Source organism: Malaclemys terrapin, chromosome 1, assembly GCF_027887155.1.
Source record: "Malaclemys terrapin pileata isolate rMalTer1 chromosome 1, rMalTer1.hap1, whole genome shotgun sequence".
NCBI classification, from domain to species: domain Eukaryota; kingdom Metazoa; phylum Chordata; order Testudines; family Emydidae; genus Malaclemys; species Malaclemys terrapin.
The window spans coordinates 344,462,437-344,489,721 of record NC_071505.1 but is presented as its reverse complement, the minus strand read 5'-3'; the positions used below and the strand labels follow the sequence as shown (position 1 = coordinate 344,489,721).

Sequence of the window (27,285 nt, the reverse complement as noted above, 5' to 3'; positions counted from 1 at the left end):
GTCTGTTTTTGAAGTTTTTCTGTTGTAATATAGCCACCCGCAGGTCTGTCACTGAATGACCAGACAGGTTAAAGTGTTCTCCCACTGGTTTTTGAGTATTTTGATTCCTGATGTCAGATTTGTGTCCATTAATTCTTTTGCGTAGAGACTGTCCGGTTTGGCCAATGTACATGGCAGAGGGGCATTGCTGGCACATGATGGCATAGATCACATTGGTAGATGTGCAGGTGAACGAGCCCCTGATGGTATGGCTGATGTGATTAGGTCCTATGATGATGTCACTTGAATAGATATGTGGACAGAGTTGGCATCGGGGTTTGTTACAAGGATAGGTTCCTGGGTTAGTGGTTTTGTTCAGTGATGTGTGGTTGCTGGTGAGTATTTGCTTTAGGTTGGGGGGTTGTCTGTAAGCGAGGACAGGTCTGTCTCCCAAGATCTGTGAGAGTAAAGGATCATCTTTCAGGATAGGTTGTAGACCTGTTCTTCTTTTTGCGGATACAGACTAACACGGCTGTTACTCTGAAGTTTGAAGTCTGACAATGGTTGTTCTGAAGGGGAAGGGTGTGTCGTATCTAGCTCGGAGCAGATTGCTACCCCGGTTTGTAAGTCGGTTTCTAGGTGGTTCCTGGAGCTTTGAGTCCAGGAGCAACAATTCCCAGGATGCACCAGTGGAGAGCAAAGGGAGGGCGGAGAAAGAGGAGAAAGAAGAACGTGAGCTCTGTGAAAGAGAGGGGAATAAACTTGATCTTTTGTGGTTCTCTAGCTTCCTGAGTCTTCCTCAAAGGGGTTCAGGGACAAAAGACCATATCTCACTGTGTGTGTGTGTGTGTGTGTGTAAAAGACCGTATCTTGCTCTGTGTTTGTGTGTTTGTGTGTGTGTAAAAGACTGTATCTTGCTTTGTGTGTGTGTGTGTGTGTAAGACCATATCTCGCTCTCTCTGTGTGTGTGTGTGTGTAAGACCATATCTCGCTCTGTGTGTGTGTCTAAGACCATATCTCGCTCTGTGTGTGTGTGTGTGTGTGTAAGACCACATCTCGCTCTGTGTGTATGTGTGTGTGTAATTAGGATCTGGTTTTGGTTGGGGATTCTAGGTACTTCTTTAATACAAAAAATAACCACCATGGGTTTATTACAACAGCGATTTAAGGAAGGAGACGACTGTCTTGTATGATTTAAAAGGGACAACAGTAAAAAACTTTAAGGAAACTTTCTTCATTTCCTTGGGCTAGTTTCTCATACTGGGTTTAATTCTCAGCCCTAGTGGTGCAGATTTACCTGGCGAGGTGAATTCACTTCTCAGTATCTAATCTAGTCTAAGCCACCGTAGTTCTGAAGTGCCTCTCACCTCAGTATCCATACACACCGCATCTGTCAGCTCCCGGCTCCCCAAAACCTGGTTAACTTTCTGTGCCAGCCGCCTGGCTCTCCTCGGGATGGTGGAGTCCATCCCTTCCCTGCGCCAGAATGTCCCCCAGGCTCTAGCCCCCTCCTCTTCCCATCACCCCCGGACTGAGACCCTGAAGTTCCCCCAGGAGCTGGTCGTAGGCTGGTGGCCTGGAACGAGGGCGTGGCTGTATGCAGGCCACCTGGGCGTGCGAGTGGGAACTGGGCCATGTGTGGGGATGGGAAGGTTTATATGGGGTTTGAGGCTTGAAGTTGTTCTTGCTCCCCGTCCTCGTGGCTGACCCAGGCTCTGTCTGTAACCAGCCGTGCCCAGTGGGTGGTGCACGGAATAAGCCCCTAACGGATGGGAAGGGGGCCGGGTTCCAGGAGGAAAGGGAACAGCCCCCCACCTGCTGACCCCTTTCACGCCCCACCTTCTTGTGCCCTACAGATCCTAGTGGCGTACCAGCGTGTCCAAACCCTCCAGAAGCTGCAGCCCTGGCCCCAGGTCAGCCTGTCCACCAGCTCGTCCCAGAATTCCCTGGCCAAGACCGAGAGGGCAACGCATGGCGGCTACAGCGACCTGGACCGCAAGATACTGCAGCTGTGCGGTAAGGGGGGGACGGCTCTTCCCAGCCTGAGAGGGGCCTGAGCATTGAGGGGGGCTGGCAGGCAGCGTAGAGTGGGGGACCCCCTTCTCTAGAGCCGCCGGCGCCCACGTGTGGGGTCGTGGCCATTGGCACACGGCCCATGCTGCATCCAGGGACTGTGGAGCGATAGACAGGCATGGAGGAATCGCTATGGTGGATGGGACCTGGGGCCAGCCAGGCCCAGCTGCCCCGGAGCAGCAGCCCAGCCCCTGTGTGATACTGAGAGCCCTGGAGCTGTGGGGGGTGGGGGGCCCGCCCGCCCTGCAGAGACATTTGCCCCATAGCACTTTCCCACCTGGCGCTGTCCGGTGATTGGAGCCCGGGCTGCTGGATTCCAAGGCCCCATCCAACTGCATTTGGACTTCGACATGAAAGGGGGCAGGTACTTGGCCCTGATTCCCTGCGGCTGGGAGACAGTGGGCTAGTCCTTGCCTCGCTCGGTGCCTCGGTTTCCCCATATGTAAATGGGGCTCCTGACACTGAGCTGCCTCCCGGGGCAGAGGAGAGACTGAGCGAATCCGTGCCCGGCTCTCTGAGATCATCAGCCAATGGCCTGACTCAGCCTGGCAGCTCCCACCACGCCACAGGGAGCAGGAGAGCCAAGAACTGACCATCCTCTGGCTGGTGGGAGACGAATGGTGGGAGACGATGGGCGGGGGAGGGGAGTCACCAGCAAGACCGTTATGGTGCAGGAGTTTCTGGAAGCACTGAGCTCCCAGTGCCCAGCGCGGTGGGCTGGTTCCGACTGGGTTAGCTAGTGGTGCTACCTGGCTTCCCCGGGCGGCTTAACTCCCTCCCGCCAGCCCATCACACTGGCTAACGCTCTCGCTCGTTGCTCTTGCAGGGGAGCTGTACGACCTCGACGCGGCCTCGCTCCAGCTCAAGGTCATTAACTATGTAAGTACCTGGGTGCTTTGCTGTGACCGCCACTGACCTCCCGGGGAGGGAACGTTCTCGCAGGGAAACCCGGGGCAGCCTTGCTAGTGACCTCAGCTGCGCAGCGGAGCGTTGCCGGAGTGTTCCTAGCGCCGTGCAGATGTCAGCTGCTCCCCGCAGAGCGTCTTGCACACAGCCGCCCTCTGCAGGGGCTGGACAGAGCGCGGAGGTTCGCAGAACGGCAGAATAAACAGGAAGAGACGGGGCGTCTGCTTTATTTATCAGCGTTTCTAGTGCGCCCGTTGCCCTAGCAAAGGGGTTGGGTCGAGTGCCCCACCCAGACCCAGCAGCTTTGTTTAATTTAACACCCCTCGGTCCCTGTTCTCACCCTTTTGGGTGAGGATTCCTGAGTTCTCGTCCTCCCTCTGCCTCTGACTCCTTGTGTGACATTGGGCAAGTCACTTAGAGTGCTGTGCCTCGGTTTCCCCACCTGTAGCCAGGGGAGGATGATGCTTCACCTTTGTAAGTACAAGTGCCAGGTGGTGATGAGAGTGATGGGCCCCCAGCAAACAGCCTGGCTGAGCTAAGCTACCCAACATTTGCGCTGCAGATCTCAGCGGAACAGGCTGGCGGGTGTGTCCCAGGGCCTCCTGCCTGCACTGGAGAGCGCTGCCCCTTCCTGCTCTAAATAGGGTCTCTCTGCGTCTCTAACCACTGCCTCCCTCTCTCTCTCTCTTCCCCAGCTGAAGCAGGAGACCCAGTCCCCCTGCTGCTGCCTCCTGCTGGTCTCGGAAGATAACCACCAGCTCTTTTGCCAGGTGGGTGGTACCGCAGCCCCAGGCGGGCCGGGCCTGTCCTGGGAGGAGTCCAGAACTCGCCCTAGGGAACAGCCGTGAAACAAGTAAACCCAGTTGCTCTGCTTGGAGCACAGACGGGGCCTTCTGCACAGTGGGAGGGAGGCAGGGTTCCCGGGGCTTGGGGTGTTATCGGCTACTCCAGGAAGAGCACCCCCCCATGAAATAAATCTGTGGCCCATCTGCCCGTCGCTGTCCATGCTGCTCTGCTGAGAGGAGCTTTCCTTTCCCCGGGCTTTCTCCTGCAGCCCCATCCTCCCCGGTCCCCTTGGGGCCGGTTCCAGCCGGGTGCTCCTGGGACATCGCTGGGTGTCCACAGTTCTCAGCACCTCGCAGAATCAGGTCCGGAGGGTCTCCGGGGCAGGGGTTTGACTCCCCCTCATCCCTGTGTGGTATGGAGACCATGCCGGTGACCCCAGCAGAGGCGCTGCGGAGCTCCGCTGTTTGAGTGGCAGGGGAATTGGGCCCGGGTCCCTCTGCTGGCGAGTCTGCACTGTTCGTAGGGCACCAGGAACGCGCCTGGCACTGTGAGCAGAGCCAGCCAAAAACCGGCTCTTCCCGCCCGCCACACATTTTAGAATTAAAGCAAAAAAATTCATCCTAAATTGGGACACAAAGGGCAAAAGTGTGTAAATTTCACAGGAAGGAAAGAAAGAAAAGAAATGTGTTTGGGGAGAAACAGCAATGTTTGGCTGGCTCCTCGGGCAGCCTGGGGGACTGGAGAGCTGGCTGCCCGGTTTGTCAGCTGCCCAGGGAGGTGGGCAACCCACCCTGCTGGGGAGCGGCAGAGCCTGGAGGCCCTGGCTCGGTGGCGGCCTGCCAGGTGAGCCGCGGAGAAGCTGGGGAGCCCAAAGGGGCGACCGGTGGCAGAAGATTAAGGAGGTTCCCACCTGGAACTTGCCTGGAGCCTATTGACAGTTGTGTTGAAATCGACACATTCCCGCAGGGGGGCAGGGATCTTATCAGGACAGTTTTAGAGTCAGAGAGTTCAAGGCCAGCAGGGATCAGATCATCCAGTGTGTCCTGTCTGTCACAGGCCACCAGCCCCACCCAGCACCCGCGCGCTATACCGAAATGAGCCCAAAGCGAATGAGACCCACAGGAGACTAGACCGTGACGTGCCACAGGCAGTGAATAGGAGAATGATCCTATCACGGGGTCCACTCACCTCTCGGGCGCCTCCTCCTGGCCACTCTGGGAATTAGCGCTTTCCAGGTGCTGCGCCCTCCTCTGGCCATGTCTCCCCCAGTCCTGCCTCGCCCTGCAGCCCCTCTCGCTCTAGGAGCTGCTGCTTCCTGTTGGTAACTCGTCCGCCCCCAGCCAGGTCACTATTGTCCTCCTCTTCCAGGGTATCCAAGTCCTTCAGGGCAAACTGTCCCCGGCAGTCCGCTCTCCGCTGTCTGGTCTGCACCACTTCCCCAGGGGCTGGTAGGGGAGCCCGGGCCCACGCTCTGCTCTTGGTTCCAGCTCAGGGCCCTCTCCTCAGCAGCCAAGCTCTGCCCTCCCCCGACACTTTGCTGCCTTCCCTACCTCTCTGGCTCTCCCCCTGTGCTGGGTTTGCTGGCCCAAACTCTCTCCTCCCAGGGAGTGACTGTAGGCTACCTAGCCCTGCAGCCCCAGGCACACCTCCCTTCTCCTTCCCCGCCAGCCCTTCTGCTCTCAGCTCCTGGGCTTTATCCGGGCCCCTCTGTTCCTGGCCAGCTAAGCCTCATTTAATCAACCCCTGCTCCCTGGCTCCTCCGCCAGGTGGAGCCCAGGGAGTTAATTGGCCCACCTGGCCGCCTTAACCCCCTCAAACTTTGTGGGGGGTGCACACCCCCTCCCAGACCTGCACCCACATGCTGTGGAGGAAGGTGAAAAAACCCCAAGGTCCTGCCAGTTTGACCAGGGGGCCAATTCCTTCCCGACCCCACACATGGCGATCAGTTAAACCCTGAGCATGCAAGCCAGAACCAGCCAGCCCAGCACCTGAGAGAGAGAGAGTGCTTGGTGCCACCTCAGCACCCTGGCCTTCCCCGTCCTATGTCCCACCTCCGGCCGTGGCCATCCCTCATGCTTCAGAGGAAGGAGATTAAATAAACCCTCCCAGAATACACCGGGGGGGGGGGGCAAAAAATCCCTTCCTGACCCCTGAAACCCTGAAGCATGAGCTTTAGGAACATACATAAAAACCAGCCCAGCAAAGATGCAGAGATGGGCAAAATGATCCCGTCATGTCACCCCCTACACTGGGTCTGATTCGAGTAGATTCTCCCCTCCCACCCCACCCATCCTACAGGAGCGTTCCCTGTATTGGAATAGTGGCTAGGGACTTTTCTCCTTTTGCTCCAGGGGCAGAGACCGGAGCACCTGGAGCAGGAAAACCTGGATTCTTTTCCCGCTGCTGCTACAAAGTTCCAAGCTCACCCACCCTGAGCAGCTTTCACAGAGACAATCAGTTCTCGGCTAATTCGACCCTACTGCATAAAGGGTTTAAATTCTCTCTCAGCTCCTGTTCCGTGGCCAGGGTTTTCCAGAGCACCGATTCCTCAGCTCCTCGGCCCTCACCTCTGTGTTTCTTGTTTCCTCCAGGTCGTGGGAGATAAAGTGCTGGAAGAGGAGATCAGCTTCCCTGTAAGTCGTTAGATGTTCTCTGGGGCTCAGCAGCAAAGCTCGGCTCTGTATTCCAGACCTGCTGGGGTTTAAATCAGCCTCGCTCCAGAGATGAAGCTAGCCATGGGATGTACATACCGTGACAGTCCTCATGCTTCCAGGCATAGACAGCTCCCCAGTTGGGGTCAGGAAGGAATTCCTGGAGTAGGGTGGCACATTTACGGGGCGGGGGGGCAATGAGGAGAGAGGGGACCCAGACCACCAAGGGTGGCTGCAGATCCCAAGTTCGGGAGTGCTCAGATCTGGATGTTTGCCTCAGCCCCATCCTGAGCTGTGAGTCCATGAGCACTTTTAGCCCTGGCCACGCTCGGTCTGACCCAAGTGGAGCCATCGACTTCTCCAGCTGTGGCAGCTCCTATGGCCTCTCATTACAGACCTGAGACACGACCACTGACAGGCCGTGTTCTTGCTTGTTGATTGACGGCCTCCAGTGACGCCAGCCGACAAGTGAGAACATCCGCTCTGGAATGACGTTGAACTCTCCCAGGAGAGCAGCTGCAGCCCGGAGGAGTCTGGGCTCCAGCTCCCTTCCCAGGCCACGCGTCGGGAAGCCGGTAAACACAGGCTTCGTTTCGCTAGCGCCGGGGCTGCTTCTGTCCTCACCCCTTCGCTCCAGGCCGCCCCTTCCTCTTTCCCCAAGGCTTTGTCCAGGTAGATCCACTTTAAAGCCAACCGGAAAACATCTGGAGAGCAGCCAGCAACTCTGGCTGTGCACACTGCAGCCCAGCTGCTGGGGAACGCTTCCATCGACAGATGTTACAATCCAGATGTTCAGCGCCTATGTCAATGGAGCTGCCCCGATTGACACCGGCTGAGATTCCGACCCTTAGCTCTGTTAACTGTTCCTCATAAGGCTCCTCTCCCCTCCCCCCAGAGCCTCCTGCACGCCACAAAACAGCTGATCAGGAGGTGTGGGGAGGGAGGGGGAGGCGCTGATCTGTGGAGCTGCTGGTGGGTGGGAGGCGCTGGGAGCAGGGGAGGTGGGGGGCTGCTGCCGTATTACTGTGGCTCTTTGGCAATGTACATTGGTAAATTCTGGCTCCTTCTCAGGCTCAGATTGGCCACCCCTGTTCTAGACAGGTGCGTTGAGCCTTCCCTCTCACTCATGGGGTCGCAATGCCACTCGCGCCAATTCGGCCGCCCCAGAGGGGCAGCTGGGCCAAAGTGGAGTGAGCGGCATTGCAACCTGGTGCTCGGTGTCACAACACTGCTCCGGTATGGCCCAGCCCCCACCTCCACCTGATGAAGCAGCAACCAGGTCAAATTTGAGTGAGCGCACGCAGGGTCCCGCTGCCATTCAAACTGGGGCCAGCCACCCCTCTGATTTGCATCGGGCAGCGTTGCAACTGGGGCCCGGGGTCACCTCCCCGACTCGCGCTCTTCCATGCTGAAATCCTGCCCAGCCCGGAAAACGTTGTGCTCTGAAAAGGTTTCCCAGCCTAGGTGCAGATTTGCAGCACGATCAAGGGCTGACTTATCTCGATTGGAATCAATGCACAAACAGCCCCAGGTCTAGCTCCGTTACATTGGAGAGATCCATTTAGTGGCGGGGGGGAAAGGGCCTCATTCGAGAAAGGTTGAGAAGCCCTGCCCGAGCCCACTGGACCCGATCTCCGCTCAGCCGATGCTTTCCGGCAGAGCAAGCTCTCTGCGAGTATTTAAGCAGCTCACCCATCACCTGGGCCAGGATCACTAGAGCGCCAGCCTACCAGGCACTCCAGCGAGAGCCCAGTCAATGCCAGCAGGCAGATCCATTAGCTAGATAATAACGCGACCAGCCGAGCGCCGGTGCCTGTGGAAGGTTAAGTGCCATCTGTGACACTCATAGATCTCCGCACCCGCTCTCTTGATCTCTGTCTCGTCTTCTTTCCTGCCACTTCCCTGCTCGGGGTCGGCCACTTTTCTAGCCTCCTTCCGAAACGCACGATCGTGCCGCCTGGCCTCTCTGAGATCCGGTCTTTGATCTCCTCCTTGGTTGTTTTCTCTCCAGTCCGCGCCAGAGCCATCCCGATGCTCTACCTCTCCCGCCCCCGTTAGAGACGCTCGTACCTCCGACTAAGAGATTCAGAAGCACTTTGAGGCTTCGTTCGGTGTTTCCGTGTAGCACGTTTCGGGGAGCAGTCTGGAGCAGGGAGAGGCTGTGGCACCGCGGTGCGTGCCGCTCTGCCGGCTGGGAGCTCCCCACCCCGGTTACAGGGCAGGCAGTGACACGGCCTCTCACTGACCCGGATTGCTGCCCAGAACGTGACGCCGGGACGCATCTATTACCGAAGGTGAGACCAATCCCAGCGCAGCCACCTTTGAGTGGAGCAGGATTGGCCGTCAGCAGCTCCCCCCGATCCTTAATCCAAAGCAAAGGGGGCCAGATTCATCCCCGGTGAAACTTTGCTGGCTGCCACGGAGCCAGGGATGCAACTGGCCCGGTGCGCGGGGAGGCCGCTCAGCGGTGGATGTAAAAGGCCGTTGCAGCCGTATTGCAAGGGTAGGAATTGATGGGCATGGCAGACTGGTGCTGAAGGGCACTGCCTGGACTGGGGGACTGTGGACAGCCGCAAGTCACTGGTTTGGCCGTGTCCCACGTGCTGATCCCATCGAGCAGCTGCCTATGTGGCAGGAGTTTGGTGGGTCTCAGCCCACTGCCCCATGGGGCAGGGTCCACGCTGCCATATTTCTGTAGTGGTCTGTGTGTGCTGTGGAGCTCAGTGGAGGGGCCAAGCTCTGGAAGGGCTTGGAGACTGAGCTGGCCTCTCCTCATAAGTAGTGGCCCCGCAAGCCCTGCTTCTCCTTTTGCACCGTGTCCAGGGAGCTGGGTGGGGGAGCTGGGTGTGCCGCTGCCCCCGGGCTCCTGCGTGATGCGACTTCACCCACGAGCCAATCTTCCTCTTCCTCAGCCTCCCAAGCGCACCGGCTCCTGACTCTCTTCTCTTTGCCTGCAGTTGACGTTTGGGCGTCTGGGGAAGGTGGTGGAGGAGAAGAAATCCATCACCCTACAGGACATCAGTGTGGTAAGTAGCTGGGCTTCCCCCAGGCTCGGGGCCCTGGGGGGAGAGGCCCGCCACGTGGCCATGATGGGAGCATGGGCATGCAGGCCTTGGGCGGACAAGGGGGAGGATGTCCTCACCACTCTTGGATGTCCCTCGGATGCTACTGAGGTGGGCACGGTATTAATGCAAAAGGCCAATGCTGTGATGTCTGAGCACCATGGGTGGAGAGGAGAGGACCGAGCGTGTAGGAACTCCTGTCTCAGCTGCAGGCCAGTCTCCATAGCCTACCTTGTCCTCTCTCAATAGCTGATCGTGCATGGGTGCTCCGACACCAGGGGGATGGGCACAGTATAAGGAGCTGGATAGGCAGGCAGGCGCAGCGGCAGAACTTTCCCGTGCTGGCCTTAGCCACACAATAGTCATTTTGCAGAGCGCCGCTCACTGCCTGGCCGTGGTTGCTGGGCTGTTTACAAACGTGCTGCTGCCAGGAGAGGACAGTCCAAGGCCCTGGACTAGCTCCGTCACCGTCGGATTAGCTGACAAATGACTGGATGGAGGGGCACACGCCTGTTTCTCTCTTCTGTCTACGGGCTTGGCAGAGCCACAGCTGCGGCGAGATCGTCACCGAGCCTCCCGTGTTGTTCTAGTGACACCATCAGAGCAGTTCTCCCAACACCCCCCAGAGGGCGGGTGTGTCAGGCGATCACCCGGAAAGTGTGACAGTCCCGGGGCCAGCTCTGCAGAGCACACTGTGCAGCTGCATCAGCGGGGCTCAGTCTGGCGGTACATTTCCAGTGGGACACACACATTCCTGAGTATCCCTGCCCTGCTCTAAGGGATTAAATGAATCAGCTGATGGGTGTGCGCACCACTGCCCTCTATTGGGTGGAATCGGAACTGCTCAGGTTTGTGTCATAGACCCCATTCAGCTAAGAGCTAAAGGAGAGTCTCTCTTAGCTCAAGTGTCAGGAGCAGGGGGTTGGGGATCTAAGCTGCGTCCCTGATGAGAAGTTCTGAGCAGCTGTGGTGTGCCTCAAAGCAACAACAGAGCAGTGCTAGGGGAACGTGGACTTGTTACAGAATTAACACCAGTATCCCACAGGGTGGGGACACGATTTGCCCGAGGTGACACAGAGACTCAGTGGCAGACCTGGGCACAGAAACCAGGGAGTCCTGACTCTCAGTTCGGTGCCCACGGCTACCACTCTGAAACCTGGAGCAGGTGTGTTTCTAGTGGGGTCCCACAGGGATCGGTGCTTGGCTCTATGTTATTAAATATTTTTATCAATGACCTAGAGGAAAATATAAAATAATCATTGATAAAATTTGCAGATGACACGGAGGTTGGGGTGGGGGGTAAATATTGAACAGGACAGGTCCTGATGCAGAGTGATCTGGGTCGCCTGGTAAGCAAGGCGCAAGCAAACCAGGGACGTTTCAATATGACCACATATAAAGTTATACCCCTAGGAACAAAGCATGCAGGCCGCGCGTACAGGGTGGGGGACTCTATCCTGGAAATCAGGGACTCAAAACAACCCATTAGAGGGTCGTGGTGAATATTCAGCTCCCAGTGCGACACTGAGGCCAGAGCGGTTATTTGACCTCTGTGTTTGACGCTGGTGTGACCGCTGCGGGACTGCTGCGTCCGGTTCTGATGTCCGTCGTTCAAGACGGAAGTTGATGAATTGCAGAGGGTTCGGATCAGACCCCCAGGAATAATGAAAAGATTGGAAAACCTGCCGGATCGCGAAAGACTCAAGGCGCACAAGCTACGTAGCTTATCAAAGAGAAGGTTAAGGGGTGACTTGATCACAGTTTAGAAGTAACTACACGGGGAACTGAAATAGGATGATGGGCTTTTCGGTCTAGCAGAGGAAGGTCTGACACGATCCACTGGCTGGAAGCCGAAGCCAGACAGTTCAGCCTGGAAATAAGGCACCTTTTTAATAGTGAGGGCAATTAACCGTTGGAACAGTTCGTGCCAGACGTGGCCTCACTGGCCATTTTTTACTCCAGACAGGATGTTTTTCTGAAAGCTCTGCTCCAGTTCAGTCACAGCTCTTGGGCTTCGAAGCAGGAATTAATTCAGGGAAGTTGGCCTGTGTCGTGCAGAAGGTCAGACTAGATGATCTCTAGATGGCTTTATAATCTCGGAATGCCGGGCTGGCTGTCCTAGAGATGACCTGAAGGCTGAGCCGACAGCTCCACCAGAGGGAGGGGACGGGTCAGCGCTGGGGTGTGATCTGTCAGTCACGTGGGGCAGCGCTGAGATCCATCACTCATGCAGACATAGGCCCAGCCAGAAACCCAGTAGTGCCCCCAGTAGGAGCTGCTTCCAAACCCCACCTTGCAGAGGTGGGGGGATCTCCCTGCTGAAGAACCCTGGTTTGGTGTCCTGGCTCTGGGGACAAGTGGACCGAGTTTGATAGGTCTCAGCCTATTCATCCCATTCTCGGGCTGAACGGTGCAGTGTGACCAGAAGGCTCATCTCAGGGAGCCCAGGCCTGGAACGGCGTGGGGGTGAGGGGGGTGGGGGCTGCAGCCTGGGACTGAGGTGCATCGGCAGAGCGGGGCGTGGGGATGGGTAGCCCAGGGCTGGAACAGCAGGGGTGATCAGGATGCCCCTGGTGCAATCCAGGAGTCCCGAGTGAGCAGCTGCTCTTCCTGCAGCGTCTCTGTGCCGGGGACAGAGGTTTGTTAGCGAACGCTCTGCTCCCAGCCAAGGCCTGGGCTCGTGTGGCGGGAGCAGCAGCCGCTGGACAGTGCCGTGGAGGAAATGCCCCGCTAGCTCCACCGAGAGTGCTCAGAGCTGGGGAACTGCCCCGCAGGGAATGGACGTCGCGGTTCAGTGTGTGAGAGGGTTCAGGTCCAATGCAGGGCTGGGCTGGGAGCAGATCCCTGAGTTCCTCCTGGAACGAACAATCCCGGAGTAGCTCAGCTCGAAGAGCGCTGGATCTGAGCAGCCAGGTGTCCGGACGCTGAATGGATCTTTAGTGGACCCTTTGTGCACGATCTCTGCGTCTCGTTTCCCCCTGTGAGAAATGGGGATGATGCTTATCTGCCTGGTGCTCAGATACTCCTGTGAGGGGGCCGTGCAAGTCCCTGTGCAGGCTCTGTCTGGATCATGCTAGGATGATAGCTCTCTTGCACACAAGGGGCTGTTTGGTGTCACCCCTGCTGAGAAATAATAACAACTCCCCCAGAAGCCCTGCACTCACCTCCGAGCCGGCTGAGCGTCTGCCCCAGGGTCAGCTGCAGACGCTGCCCTGGCGCGTGCTGCGGTCATGAGCCAGCACCCGGGGTCAGGAAAGTTATTTATCTGTGCCGCCCGAGCAATCCGTCACCTCCCCTTGGGTAGACAGGCAGTTCGAAAGTCTGAAGAGAGCGAAAGAAGTGTGAATACGGTTCAGGATGGTGGAAGGACTGAGGTTGCTGCTTGGGAACCCGGCTGACAGGCTGCCTGCGGCTGCGTGAGAGGCGTTGGGGGCTGTCAGCCCAGTCACTAGTGGAAGAGCGCCGCCATCGCAAAAAACGGGGCTCTATTTGGAGCTTCTCGGCGGCAGTACAGGGCCTCTGACACACAGCCTAGCAGTTCTGATGCCATCCAGCAGAGGGCCCCTCCGGACTTAACCAGCTCATTGCATTATTGTGTTACCCCGCCTGTTCCTACTGTTGTGTTCTCTGTTTAATACAAAGGGCTTGGCGTGTTTGGTGTTTTAAAGAATATAAAGGAAAATGCCCGTCCCCTCTTGGGCAGTGCCGGGGCACACTGGCTGGCAAGGCAGAGATAAGCATTTTGTTTCTGCCCTGGCGAAGTGCCGGAGCTAAGGAATCACTCCCGAAAGGATAAACAGAAGGGCTGTGGCGCCCAGCAGCCGCAGCGGCGAAGTGGTAAACAGCTGTTCAGTCTGACTCCGAGCAGTAAATCCTAGAGGCTTAACGTGGGCCCAGGAGCTCAGTGGTATGAACATCCCAGGCCAAGCTGACAGTCAGTAACCGGCTGTGGAGAGTCTCTCCAGTTGCCTCTCTCTCTGCTTCTCTTTCTCCTTGAGAAGCCGTTTGTGACACCTCCACATCGCAAGCTTCCCCCGTGGCAGCAGCGTAGGGAACAGAGAGTGCCGCTCGTCCCCGTGCCCCTGCCGCTCCGAGCGAGGGTAGAGATGGGGATCAGAGAAAGCAGCCGCCTGGCTGTTATCAGCGGGTGGCTGCTCAGCCATCGATGTGGAATGAATTAATAATGTTAATACCCAGCTCTGGTACAGAGCACTGTCTTCCACAGAACGCAACGGGCTTTAGTAGCGTCGTCGCTGTGTTATAGATGGGGAAACTGAGGCACAGAGCGGTGAGGTGACTTGCTGAAGGTGACCCAGCCAGCCAGTGTCCTCACTGCAGTGCTGTATCCACTAGGCCATGCTGCCTCCCAGATGGGGCATCGGTTCTCAGGTTGAGGTTGCAAACAGGTGTCAAGGACTTGTGCCTGATGCTAATTGGGTGGGTGGCTGCAGCCGGATGGGGGAGACATGGTCACACATGTAGCTAGGGTGTTACCTTTGCTGTGTCTCATAGTACCTAGATCAGGGGTGGGTAAACTTTTTGGCCTGAGGGCCACATCGGGGTTGCCAAACTGTATGGAGGGCCAGGTAGGGAAGGCTGTGCCTCCCCAAACAGCCTGGCCCCTGCCCCTATCCGCCCCCTCCCACTTCCCCCCTCAGAATCCCCGACCCATCCAACCCCCCCGCTCCTTGTCCTCGGACCGCCCCCTCTCAGGATCCATGCCCCTAACTGCTCCCCAGGACCCCGCTCCCTATCCAACCCCCCGCTCACTGTCCCCTTACTGCCCCAACCCTATCCACACCCTCACCCCCTGACAGGCCCCCCAGCACTCCCAGGCCTATCCAACCCCCCCTGTTCCCTGTCCCTGACCACTCCCCCCCGAATCTCTGCCCATCCAACCCCCCCTACTCCTTGTTACCTGACTGCCCCGACCCCTATCCATACTCCTACCCCCTGACTGCCCTCCCTGGGACTCCCTGCCCCTTATCCAACCCCCCCTCTCCCTCCCCCGCTCCCTTACCATGCCGCTCAGAGCAACAGGAGCTCTGCCAGAGCTAGCCACACCGCAGGAGCGGCAGGCCGGAGCGCTGGTGGTGGAGCGAGCTGAGACTGCAGGGGAGGGGGATCAGCAGGGGAGGGGTCGGGGGCTAGCCTCCCCGGCCGGGAGCTCAAGGGCCGGGCAGGAGGGTCCCACGGGCCAGATGTGGCCTGCAGGCCGTACTTTGCCCACCTCTACCTAGATCCTGCGCCCTTTCTCTGTGTCTACACCTAGGACCAAAGCACGCAGGCCACGCTGACGGGATGGGGGACTATCCTGGGCAGCAGTGCCTCTGACAAAGATTTGGGGATCGTGGTGGCTAATCAGCTGAATGTGAGCGAACGAGATCCTGGGACGCATAAACCGGGGAATCTCAAGTAGGAGCAGAGAGGTGATTTCACCTCTGCGTTTGGCCCTGGTGCGACCCGACCGCTGCTGGAATCCCGGGGCCAGCTCTGGTGCCCACAATTCAAGGAGGATGTTGACAAATTAGAAAGGTTCAGAGAAGAGCCACGAGAATGATGAAACTTCTAGGGCTGGACTTAAAGAGCTCAACTGATTCAGCTTAACAGAGAGCAGGTGAAAGGGTGACTTGAGAAGTCCATAAGTACTCACAGGGGGAACGCGGGCTCTTCCGTCTGGCAGAGGAAGGTCTGACCCGTTCCCACGGCTGGAAGCTGAAGCTAGACACATTCAGGCTGGAAATAAGGTGATATTTTGAACGCTGAGAGTAATTAACCACTGGAACAATTTACCCAGGGTTGTGGTGGATTCTCCGCCACCGGACATATTTTAATCAAGATTGGATGTTTGTCTGTAAGATCTGCCCTAGGAGTTATTGTGGGGCAGTTCTCCGGCGTGTGTTATATAGGAGGGCAGACGGCGTGATTACAGTGCTCCCATCTGGCCACGAGATCGATCTATAAATGTATTGCTCCATGCTCGGTGACCTCCCCTGCCCCGCGGTCTGACCCTCCCCTGCCCCACGTCCTGATCCCCACTCCGGTCTGCCCCTCCCCAAGTCCTGACCCCCACGCCTATCTGACCCTCCCATGCCCCACGTCCTGACCCTCACCCCAGTCTGACCCTCCCCTGCCCCACATCCTGATCCCCACCCCGGTCTGCCCCTCCCCAAGCCCTGACCCTCACCGCGGTCTGACCCTCCCCTGCCCCACGTCCTGACCCTCACCCCGGTCTGCCCCTCCCCAAGTCCTGACCCCCACACCTATCTGACCCTCCCATGCCCCATGTCCTGACCCTCACCGCGGTCTGACCCTTCCCCGCCCCGCATCCTGCCCCTCACCCCGGTCTGCCCCTCCCCAAGTCCTGACCCCCACACCTATCTGACCCTCCCATGCCCCATGTCCTGACCCTCACCGCGGTCTGACCCTTCCCCGCCCCGCATCCTGACCCTCACCCCGGTCTGCCCCTCCCCAAGTCCTGACCCCCACACCTATCTGACCCTCCCATGCCCCATGTCCTGACCCTCACCCCAGTCTGACCTTCCCCCGCCCCGCGTCCTGACCCTCACCATGGTCTGACCCTCCCCTGCCCCACATTCTGACCCTCCCCCCGGCCTGATCCTCCCATGCCCCACGTCCTGACCCTCACCCCGGCCTGATCCTCCCCTGCCCCACATCCTGATCCCCACCCCGGTCTGCCCCTCCCCAAGCCCTGACCCTCACCGCGGTCTGACCCTCCCCTGCCCCACGTCCTGACCCTCACCCCGGTCTGATCTTCTCTTCCCAGGAGGAACACAAGCAGCTTCACAACATGCTGGGATTCGAGGTGACCTCCATGCTGTGCGTGCCGGTCATTAGCCGGGCCACCTCCCAGGTGGTGGCCTTAGCCTGCGCTTTCAACAAGCAGGGCGGAGAGAGGTGAGTCGGAGGCTCTTGGGGAGGATGCTCCCTGGGCGCTAGCCCCGCGCTGACACCAGCTCTGCTCCTTACGGCTCGGCCGGGGCCCCTTCGCTGCGCCTTTGCGCAGAGCTGTGCTGACGGGGCACGGATTACGGGTGAGGTCCGGAGCCCAAAGCAGAGCCGTGGCCCCAAGCACCTGGCAGGCTCCAGCACTGGTCCCCATGCACCGACCGCTCGGCATCGCTCCGTCACTTCACTGCCGCACCGTCTCTCCCACTCTCCCGGCCTGTGCTGGTGGCCGTTGGGCTAGATCGCGGTGAGCCCAGCTGCCTGCAGACTACAAGTCCCAGCATGCAGTGTGCTCCGCCTGGATCCAAACAGAAGGCCACACTGGGACGTTGCATGCTGGGCCTTGGAGTTTTTTTCTGGCTGCACCTTTGCGTGTAAGACCATGTTGGCTGCGTTCTTCTCTGTTGTGAACTCCTGGGGCTGCCGGAAGGGAGCCGGGGGGCTCCTGTAGCTGGGGGGATGACCCCTGCCCCGTTCTAATGCAGGATCGCTACGGGGGGAAGTCATCCATTACAGGGAGTGCTGTACGGAGGGGGATGGGGTAAAATGCAGCCCAGCCTTGGCCACCTCTCCACCCAGCACTCCTCTGGACCCCGAACTGTCCCCCGTGCACTCTGGGGCACTAGGACCGGGTGCTGCCTCCACTCCCCACGTCCCGCCGAGATCAGCCAGAGACTCCAAGCTGTGGGGGCAAAGCTGGGTCCTCAGGCCATTCAGAGAACTTGCTGGCTCCAGCCCTCCCCTTCCCCTGCAGATCCTTCCCCTCAGCATCTCCCCACACCGTGTCTCCTCCCCTGCCCCATGCCTCTCACCCCCTTCCCTTCCCATTTAGCTGATACCTCCCTAACACTAACAGCCCCCCCAAAAACACCCCATGGCACTGACATGCCGTTTGCTGCTAACCCATCGGTCACTCAGCTGGTGTGTCCTACCCCTTCCCCCATCCCGGGTCTACTGAGATGGTCGGCTCTTCGGGACAGGGACCGTCTGCTGCTCACGCTGTGTACAGCTCCTAGCGCAGAGGGGCTGAGCTCTTGATTGGCCCTGCAGCAATAAGCGTGGCTAGGAACTTCCCCCAGTCAAACCCCTCCATCGTAGCCTTGTTCAGTACCAACGCTGGCCCAGAGCTCTCTGGCGATCTTCGTGATTTGCTCTTGGCCATGAGTTACGGTGCAGGAACCCCCGTCAATGCACTTAGCCGTGTGCAGCCTGCAGACCCTCCCTTCACACCTCCCAGGGCAGACAGACCTTCCCTGCAGCGGGAACGCTTGCTTGGGAGCCAGGTGGGTAGGAGACAGGCGAGCCAGTCTAAAGCAGCACCACCAATTCAGAAGTTCTTGGGGGAGGATTGCAGGGGGGTACCCCCAGACCAAACCCCATTCCAGCCCCCATGCACCCACCTCCTGCTCCCACAGGGACCCCAAGTCTGTCTAGCCGGGGAGCCTCCCTGTCTTACCCGCCCAGTGCATGAGCCGGTGCTGCTAGGAGCTGAGTTCTTGGCAGACCTCCTGCAACATGCCATACAGGGACAGACTCCCCGTGCGCCGGCAGGCCGAACTGGGGCATGCCGGGGTGCAATTCTGCTTGCCACCTTTCGGCCTGGCCGCTCCTCCATCAGTGTGGCTGGGATGTCAGCGGCCGGCATGCAGCCATAGCGGGACCGTTGGCCTGAGCTCGGGCAGAGCCGTTGCTTCAGAGCAGCCAGGCTTTGCGGCCTGTGAAACGCTGAGCAAGTGCAAAAACCCCGGGGGAGCATCAGCCCCCCACTGATTGGCGCCACGGGTCCAAAGGGAATCGAGCTGTCTTGAGATTGTGTAGATGCTTCGAGCGACGTTAATTAGAGCATTTGGCTGGTGTGGGGAGGGGCTCGGGACTTCCTTGCCTCAGGCTGTAGCATCAGATACTGGAGGCAGAAAATTAATACGGGGGAAGAGTGGAGGGGATTGGACCGGGGTCTTTAAACCAGGAAGGATGGAGTGAAAACCCAGCAGTCTCTCCTCCACTCCGTGAGAGGAGACCAAGGGCTCACTCGATGGAGTGAGCTGGAATATACGTGTAACCCTAGCACCATGTGTCATGGCGTCCCCGGGCGATGCTCTGGAACTGCTCCCTACGAAGCCAGGCAGGACTCTGGTGAAGTCTCCTCTCTGTGAACAGACTGTCTTCAGGGCAAGACGCTCACACGGCTTCACCTTCCTGGGTCTGACCTTGGAGCGTTCAGCATATGCCCCTCCATGCGCTTCCCACAGCGAGTCCGCCCAGGCGGGGTCCTGGGGAAGCCAGAGGGTCCTGCTCCCCCACTTCGCAGTCAGACGTGACTCTCAGCCAGCCAGTAAAACAGGTTTATTAGATGACAGGAACATGGTCTAAAACAGAGCTTGTAGGTACAGAGAACAAGGCCCCTCAGCTGGGTCCATTTTGGGGGGCACCGAGCCAGTCACGTCTGCACTTCACTCCACAGTCCCCAGCCAGCTCCAAACTGACACACCCTCCAGCCCCTCCTCTCTGGCCTTTGTCTCTTTCCGGGGGCCAGGAGGTCACCTGATTCCTTTGTTCCCCAACACCTTTAGCTATCACCTTGCAGGGGGGAAGGGCCCCAGCCATTAGTTGCCAGGAGACAGAGTGTCAGACATTTATGCACAATGGCCCTTTGCTCTGCAACAATTACACCCCCTTATCCCACCACCTAGAGACTTAAGAAATGCATAGGGGAAACTGAGGCACCCCTACAGTATTCAGAGGAAACATTAAGAACAGTCCCACTTCGTCACACCATGCAAAGAACCTCTCCATTGAGCACCATGTTGTTAACCGGTGGAACTCTCTGCAGCAGGGGGGCTGTGTTGCCAGATGCCACATGGATGTAAAAAAGCTCCCACTCAGAATGGTGTCGTGTTCAGCTGCATGTTCCAGTTGACGACACACGAGGAAGGACAGGGTAGAATTGTGCCCTGGGCCTTTACTGCCTGGTGCTTGGGACCCAAGCGGGTGTAGGACGGGGGAAGGGCTGTGCTGCTGATCAGAGCCTTCAGTGTCCATGCCAGGTTTGGGCGCTGTCTGAGCCAGGCACCAGCTCCAGTTAAAGGCGCAGTGAAGCGTTTCCCTGATCCACAGGCAGAGAAGCCCCCTCGCTGGGTAATTCATTTCTTGAAACTTGGATTCAGAGCTGAATAATAACAACAGAGCAAAGCCCCATCCCCTCCTTCCCTGATCCCGCCAGTAGCCTGCCACCGTTTCATGGGCGAGGTCGGCACCGCCCGTTTGAGAGGGCCGGTCCAGGCCAGGGTTTTGGGAAGGGGACAGGAGCAGATGAGGGCAAATCCCGGCTGACCTGACCTGAGGCCTGATAGACTGTGTAGGAATCCTCACTCCCACCCTGCTGCAAGGTGGGTCAGTTGCCGCATTCCTGTCCTACAGCGGGGGAAACTGAGGCAGGGCAGTGATGGGCCCGGGGAGCTGGGCCTTGGAGCAGTGCATTGCAGTAGTCCAGGAGAGAGGAGGGGAATGCACGGTGCACTGGGGAACAGCTGCCATGTCCTGCCCCAGAGGTGGCTGCATGTCAGTGAGGTGGATCTCCTCTGGACAGGCAGCACCGGCAGGCTCCCCAGCTGAGCGGCATTGGCCGCAGGAGCCACCGCGCGCCGTCCCTGTTCTGACCGTGCCGCTCTTCTTGCCTCAGCTACACGGAGGCCGACGAGCACAGAATCCAACACTGCTTCTGCTACACCTCCACCGTCCTGACCAGCACGCTGGCCTTCCAGAAGGAGCAGAAACTGAAGTGCGAGTGCCAGGTAAGAGGGCAGCTCGCTCGGTCATTATGCACGTTTGCAGGATGTAACAGGCTGGCCCATGCGGCCACGGCAGCAGTGCGTATGGGAGTGGGAGCAGCTGGCTACATCCGCCTTTCAGTGGGGGTCAGGGGCTGGACTGAGTGTCCATGCTCCGTCGGAGAGCCATGGGGCATCGAGTGGCGGTGCCGGGTCATCGCTGCACTGGGAGAGGGAATGGGGCAAGACGGGTATTTGAGGGGGTTGAACCAGGCACCCACAGCAGGCCGCGCCCCAACTCTCAACCCCCTGCCAACATGGGGCTAGACCCCTGGGCTTTGAGCTCCACAGCGCAGGCCTCAACAACTTCAGCTAAGGGAGGAAATTCCACTGACTGGTAGCAGTAGCTGGCCCTTATCCGCCGTATAGGCCAGCTCCTAGAGAGGCCTGCTATCCCGAGGAGGGGTCTCTGAAGCCAGGATCTCCTCTGGAAAAGCTTGCAGGGAGGGACGGGCTGTCAGACTGGCTCCAGCATTGTCGTGTGGCGGGGCCCATAACGCCCCCTCTTCCGGAGGCCAGAGCAGAGAGCAGGTCACAGTGTTGTTGAGAGGATGTTTCATAGGTCTCCAGGTAAACTCAGAGCTGATTATCCTGTAGGCCAGGAAAGGCAGGTCCAGTCCCACACATTTTGGGGGAATCCCCATCCCCAGATCGGGAGCTTCCCATGTCTGGACATGTGGGGTTACCTACATTTGTACCCTAGTGATCTGTACACTTTCCTTGGCTGTATCTAAGCACCCGGCAGGCACGGATGGATGAAAGTTCTACCTGTGAGGTAGAGAAACCTCACCCCCAGTTTCCAGGATGAAGCGACTTGCCCCAGGACTGACAATGCCCCAGAGCTCAAGTCTGAATCCAGCCTCTCAGCACCTGTCTGACCTACCCCCTCTGCCCTGCCCCCTGGCCGGGTCTCCGGGCTGTGCCAGGCCACTTTGCTCTTTCCTCTGCTGGTGTCACCCTTCCCATCCGGATCCGCCCAGGCTAGGGCTGCCAACTTTCTAATCGCAGACAATCGAACACCCTTGCCCCACCCCCTGCCCCGCCCCTTCTCCGAGGCCCCGCCCCCTGCTCACTCCATCCCCCTTCCCTTCGTCACTCGCTCTCCCCCACCCTCACTCACTCGCTCATTTTCACTGGGCTGGGGCAGGTGGTTGGGGTGTGGGAGGGGGTGAGGGCTCCAGCTGGAGGTGTGGGTTCTGGGGTGGGGCCTGGGATGAGGGGTTTGGGGTGCACGAGGGGGCTCTGGGCTGGGGCAGGGGGTTGGGGCACAGGAGGGGATGAGGAGCACGGGCTCTGAGTGATGCTTACCTCAGGTGGCTCCTGGAAGTGGCATCCCATCCCTCCAGCTCCTAAGCGAAGGGGCGGCCAGGGGGCTCTGCATGCTGCCCCCGTTCACAGGCGCCACCCCCGCAGCTCCCATTGGCCGCAGTTCCCAGCCAATGGGAGCTGTGGAGCCGGCACTCAGGGCGGGGGCAGTGCATGGAGCCCCCGTGGCTGCCCCTATGCCTAGGAGCCGGAGGGACATGCCGGACGCTTCCGGGAGCCGTGCGGAGCCAGGCAGGGAGCCTGCAAGCCCCACAGCAACCAGATTTTTAACGGCCCAATCAGCAGTGCCGACTGGCACTGCAAGGGTCCCTTTTCAACTGGACACCTGGCAACCCTAGCCCGGACAGGCCCATCAGCTCCGTCCCAGCTCGGTGCCAGATAGAAATGAGGCAGTTCCACTCTCCGCAGCCCTCCCACCCCTCCCCCGTCATGGTGCTGCTAATTACTCCGCCTGTCATTCAGCCCCCAAGCCCGCCGCGGCCCGCTGCTCTGACGGCGCTCATCAGGCCGGGAGGGGCGAGTTCAGGAGCCCACGCTGCCATGCTTAGCTAAACGGGACACGTGGATCTGAATCGCAAATGCCCTGGCCAGAGCTGATAGGGGCAGGTCGGCCGGGAGGAGCCTCGCTCCACCCACAGGGATGCAGAGAACAGGGGGGATGCCCTGCCAACACCCTTGTCTGCCTCCTGTCCCCTGGCCGCCCGTGGCGCTGGGGTATGTTCACAATGGCTCGCTGGTCCCTGTGGCGTCCTGCGCGGGCAGTAAAACGCAGACCTCGGACAACATGAGCTAGAGGAGAATCACCTTTTCTTACTCGGGGTGGTGGGGCTTAGCCCTCTGCTCAGGACCCCAGCCATTAGAGTGTGACCCGTCCTAGCCACAGCAACAGGGGGCAGTGGTGAATACACACTTCGGCACCACCCAGCACAGGGCATGCGCACATCAGCATCATGACGGGGTCCATACGCACATCGGCACCATCCAGCGGGGGGCAGCGGTCCATACGCACATCGGCACCATCCAGCGGGGGCAGCGGTCCATACGCACATCGGCACCATCCAGCAGGGGCCAGCGATCCATACGCACTTCGGCACCGTCCAGCAGGGGGCAGCGGTTTATACGCACATCGGCACCGTCCAGCAGGGGGCAGTGATCTCTACGCACATTGGCACTGTCCAGCAGGGGGCAGTGGTCTCTACGCACATCGGCACCGTCCAGCAAGGGGCAACGGTCCATACGCACATCAGCGGGGCTGATTCCGTATCAGCGTCCCACAAGACTAAAGCTGCCTAGTTGCGCCGAAGCATCTGCCCATGTGACGTTAGTGCCAAGCTGCTTTGCCAGCATCGCCCCGTTTCCACAGGGAAGCAGAGCTGCACACGCTGACCATCGGAAGGGCTCGGAGCTAGTGCTTAGACAGGCCCAAGTCCTTTCAGGTATCACCCTCTTTGGGCGTTAGGGGGCGTGAAGCGAGGAGAAGGATGTATCAGCTTGGAGCAGATCCAAGGAACAGCGGTGCCAACCAGCCCAGATCAAACTGGGTCCCCACTGTGCCAGGCGCTGCTTGGACACATTGTAAGAGACGGTCCCTGCCATTGGGAACTGACTGTGTAGACAAGACACAATCGTCAGCCCCGGTTTACAGATGGGAAACTGAGGCACAGCAATAAAGTGACTTGTCTCTGGTCAGTAGCAGAGCCAGGGATTAAAGCCAGATCTTTGGAGACCTAGTCCAGTGCCTTAAGTGGGAAGCAGGCCCTTATGGAGGCAGATTATTATTATTATTACACAAAGCGCCCGGTGCATGGGCATGCTTGCCAGGATGCAGCTGCTCTCTCCCATCTCAGCAGGCACCTAAAGGGAGGATTTCACTATTGTTCATATTTCCGCCTCCCCAAGAGGCAGCTTCTTTGTTCAGAGGTGTTTAATAATAACACTGGCCCCAGGTGATCCCTGGGCAGAGAGATGGCACTTCCCCAGAATGGGACGGGAGGGAGTTGGGTTGGGTTAGGATCTCAGTTTGGCTGGTGCTGGGGAGTGGCCACTCGTCCCCATGTGCAACAGACTTCCAAAGCTGGCGTTCTAGGAGGGTAACGGACTGTGTGTGTAACGCTGCCCCCTAGTGGCTGGTCAGGAACTTTTTGACAAACGTTTTTTTCATCAAACGATGCTGATTTGTTGAAACCGTTCAGGAAACCAGGTCCGTGTTGGCAAATCTCCCGGCTGGCAACAAGTTTGATTAAAAAAAAAAGTTCTGAAATTGTCAAAACATTTTGTTTCCACATTTTCAAAGCCGAACAGTCCAGTTTCCCGGCTTTCTGCTTTGACATTGAAGCTCATTCAACTGAGAAAAGGTTAAAGAAGAAACCATTGCAATCCGAAGGAAATGGTTCCTTCCAACTGAGCGAAAGGAACCACTGGGACTGACCGAAGCCGAAACATTTTTGGTTTTTTGATTTGCAAAAACGTTCGAATCTGACTTTTTGTCCACAGTCACGTGAAAACTTGCAAACTCTGGAAAATATTTCCAGGCTGGGAAAACTGTTTCCCGCCCAGTTTACACCCAACCTGCTTCCGGGGGCTTAGATCTGCTGCAGTTCAGGGTTAGTGAACACACCCAGGCACCCTCATGTATGTACACACAAGCGCTGGGTCACATGCACTTACGCGCCTCGCACTATTGCAGGCAACGGCATCTGGCTGCACGCGCATCTGCTGGCACATCCAAGCGTACACCGGCACGCCAGTGGTGATACACTCCCTCGCACAGGTGGATACCCTCATGTGTTTGCTCACTGACACACCCGGGATCTCACACAGTCACACGGGCTGGCGTTGGTTACGCACCTGATGCGCTCTCCTTTGCATGCTCAGACAGGCCGACCCATGCCGACTCCTTGATGTGGCTTGCTCCAAACCCCCCACCACACAGACTCACACCCGAACGGTAGTGAACATCTGCTTCAGCCTCGTGCTCGGGGCACCCTCCGGTGGCACTATGGGGCATAGCATCAGCATTGCACTGGGGACCAGGAAATAACTTCACCGATTGGGCCTAATGCCTGACAGAGGCAAAGTCTCTCCCAGAGAGGAACTGATTCCTGCCCTGAGGATGGCCGCTGCTCCCAGGGTGATGGGTGGGGGCGGTGTGTGTGTGTGTGTGAGGGGGGAATTAATGGGAAGCCACAGATGTTTAGAAACCATTTGATGGTACACCTCTACCCCGATATAAGGCTGTCCTCGGGAGCCAAAAAATCTTACCGCGTTATAGGTGAAACCGCGTTATATCAAACTTGTTTTGATCCACCGGAGTACGCAGCCCCCCCCCGAGCGCTGCTTTACCGCGTTAGATCCAAATTCGTGTTACATCGGGTCGTGTTATATCGAGGTAGAGGTGTATTAACGGGGGTTGGGGGGGAACCCACCAATAGCGCAGGGCTACAGTTAAAGCAGTGACTTCCCTCACCGGTAGGACACAAAGCTTATCCCCCTTGGACAGCATCTCTGTCCCGTCACCTCCGCGTCATCCTGCCCTCCTCTCTCCTAGTCCCTCTGAGCATTTCTCTTGTACTCCCCGGAATGCCCTGTGGGGGATGCGGTGTGGCCTAGTGGCTAGATCACTGGATGAGGGGGCGGGGTCAGGAGATCTGGGTTCCATTTCTAGCTTTGCCACCGTTCCCTCTCTGTGCCTCAGTTTCCCCTCCCGCCATTTGTATAGACTGTAAGCTCCCTGGGGCAGGGACTGACTCTCGCTCTGTGTACGTGCAGCGCCTAGCACGGTAGGGCCCTGATCTCCGCTGCTACCCTAACACCGCTGAGCCGAAGGCAGCACCCTGGAGGAGATCCCACTCGCCAGGGCTCTCTGTACACCCAGTGCTCAGGCCCGCTCCCTGTCTGTGTCCCTGCTGCCGATCGCTGTCCGTCCCTCCCTGAGCCAGCGGGTGTCAGGTGCTTGTGGGAGATAATGAGGGCTAATTAGGCGGAAACATGGGGATTTATAGCAGACTGCGGAGGTCACAAGCAGGAAGACGGAAGTGAGCTTTGGCTGGTGACTGGTCTTGAGCCCGGGGTGGGGGAGGGGAGCAGACTTGTCTAATTAACTCCAATAATGAACTCAGATAACCAGATTTCCTTTCCCCCCCACAGGCGCTCCTGCAAGTGGCTAAGAACCTGTTTACGCACTTGGGTAGGTGGCTTTTTCTGTTCCTACAGGCCACGTATTGCTAGCGCCCGACTCACTGATGGGCCGGCTGGGCCTTCGTCTCTAGGTCTGCACATTCAACTGGCCCAGGTTTGCTGGGGCCAGGCTGGGGGCCCGCTGGGAAGCCACATTCCTAGTGGACACAGGCCCCTATGACAAATCCACGGCAACCTCCCTGCATGCATCACTCAGAGAGGGCTCACGGTCCTGTCTTCTCAGCTCCGAAATACAGCTCCCAGGGCCTAAGATAACGGAGCCGCTGTAGCTGGTAGCAACGATTGGTCCTTCACATCCTGGAGACTCAGCCCTCCTCCCCAAAGACGTCCCCGGCCAGCTCTCCTTCCATCTGCCCCACAGGGCGTGGGCGCTGCCCTGTGCTGGGATCCCGAGGGAAACCCCCAAACACTAACGAATAAGGAGCCCAGTCTCCCCGACCTTCCTGGGATGGCTGCCACCACCCGTGCCAATCCGCAGCGGGTTATCACCTGGGCAACGCCCAGTGCAGCCTGAGCTGAGAACCTCCCGCCCCTTTCTCACGGGGGACACCCGGCGGCCATCGCGTGGGGTGTTTTCCCGTTGGCTGGCGGGGGAGGGGAGTTAGAAATCACTGCTTCGGTTTGTATCCACTAAGGGGCCACATGGACGCTGGCCTCTCTCTACAGCCCCCCCCCAGCTCTAAACATCCGGGGGGGCGAGGGTCGGCTCTGCCCTGCTCCTGACTGCACGGCCAGCCCCAAGCTCTGCAACGGGCTGGAGACGCTGGCCACCGCCTCTGTGCTTCACAATGGGCCCTATTCCCATCCTAACGAAGGGGAAGGGGAAGTTAGAAGTGCCCGGTCACAGGCTAGTGTCTAACCATTAGTCCTGCCTGCCTCCATCTAGTTAGCTGCTTAGCAGGCTGGCGTCCCCTCCCCAGCTCTCGCACGGCTGCCCCCAGTTGGCTGTGTGCTCCCAGACATCCTCACTCGGCTCCTCTCCGAGGCCGGTGGGACCCGCGCGGCGCGGCGCGACGCGGCTGTACACGCAGGCGGTGTAGATAAGGCCGAGCCGGATTGCTGCGCGCACACGGTCCCACAAAGAGCAGGGCTCGTCGGAGCCAGCCCCCAGAGCCAACTCCGGCAGAGACGCCGGCCGTGTGAGGCTGTGATAAATGATTGCCCGGCAGCCGGGGCTGGGTGAAGCCTGCCAGGGTGCTTGACCGGGGAGGGCTGGCGGCACCTAGTGCTCCTCCGGCTGGGCGCTCAAGCAGCCACAAGGCAAATAGCCACGTCCGTGTGTCCAGAGGCCTAGGGATGGAGACAGGGCCCCAGGGCCATGTTAAAGGGCTGTACAGCGGTGCTAAGGGCTAGCTCCTGTTCTCAGTGACCCCAGGGGGCCCCACTGACATCCCTCCGGCTTTACCCTGGTGTCATGGCGAGTAGAATCTGGCCCTCGCACCACCTATGTAGCACCTCCTTCATCCCCCGAGCATCTCGCCAAGCCTCCCAGCTGGCCTGCAGAGTAAG

At 58.7% G+C, this 27,285-nt stretch overlaps 1 protein-coding gene across 2 annotated transcripts in view; it reads left to right on the top strand.

Moving 5' to 3' along the window:
- PDE2A (phosphodiesterase 2A) overlaps positions 1-27,285 on the top strand; it is a 276,311-nt gene that overhangs the window by 226,217 nt on the left and 22,809 nt on the right. For both annotated transcript variants that reach the window (XM_054015920.1, XM_054015921.1), the window contains exons 7-14: positions 1,836-1,995; positions 2,879-2,931; positions 3,654-3,728; positions 6,336-6,377; positions 9,353-9,421; positions 16,245-16,375; positions 20,106-20,217; positions 25,726-25,765. In XM_054015920.1, coding sequence (XP_053871895.1) covers positions 1,836-1,995; positions 2,879-2,931; positions 3,654-3,728; positions 6,336-6,377; positions 9,353-9,421; positions 16,245-16,375; positions 20,106-20,217; positions 25,726-25,765 — 682 coding nt within the window. The remainder of the gene's footprint in view (positions 1-1,835; positions 1,996-2,878; positions 2,932-3,653; positions 3,729-6,335; positions 6,378-9,352; positions 9,422-16,244; positions 16,376-20,105; positions 20,218-25,725; positions 25,766-27,285) is intronic.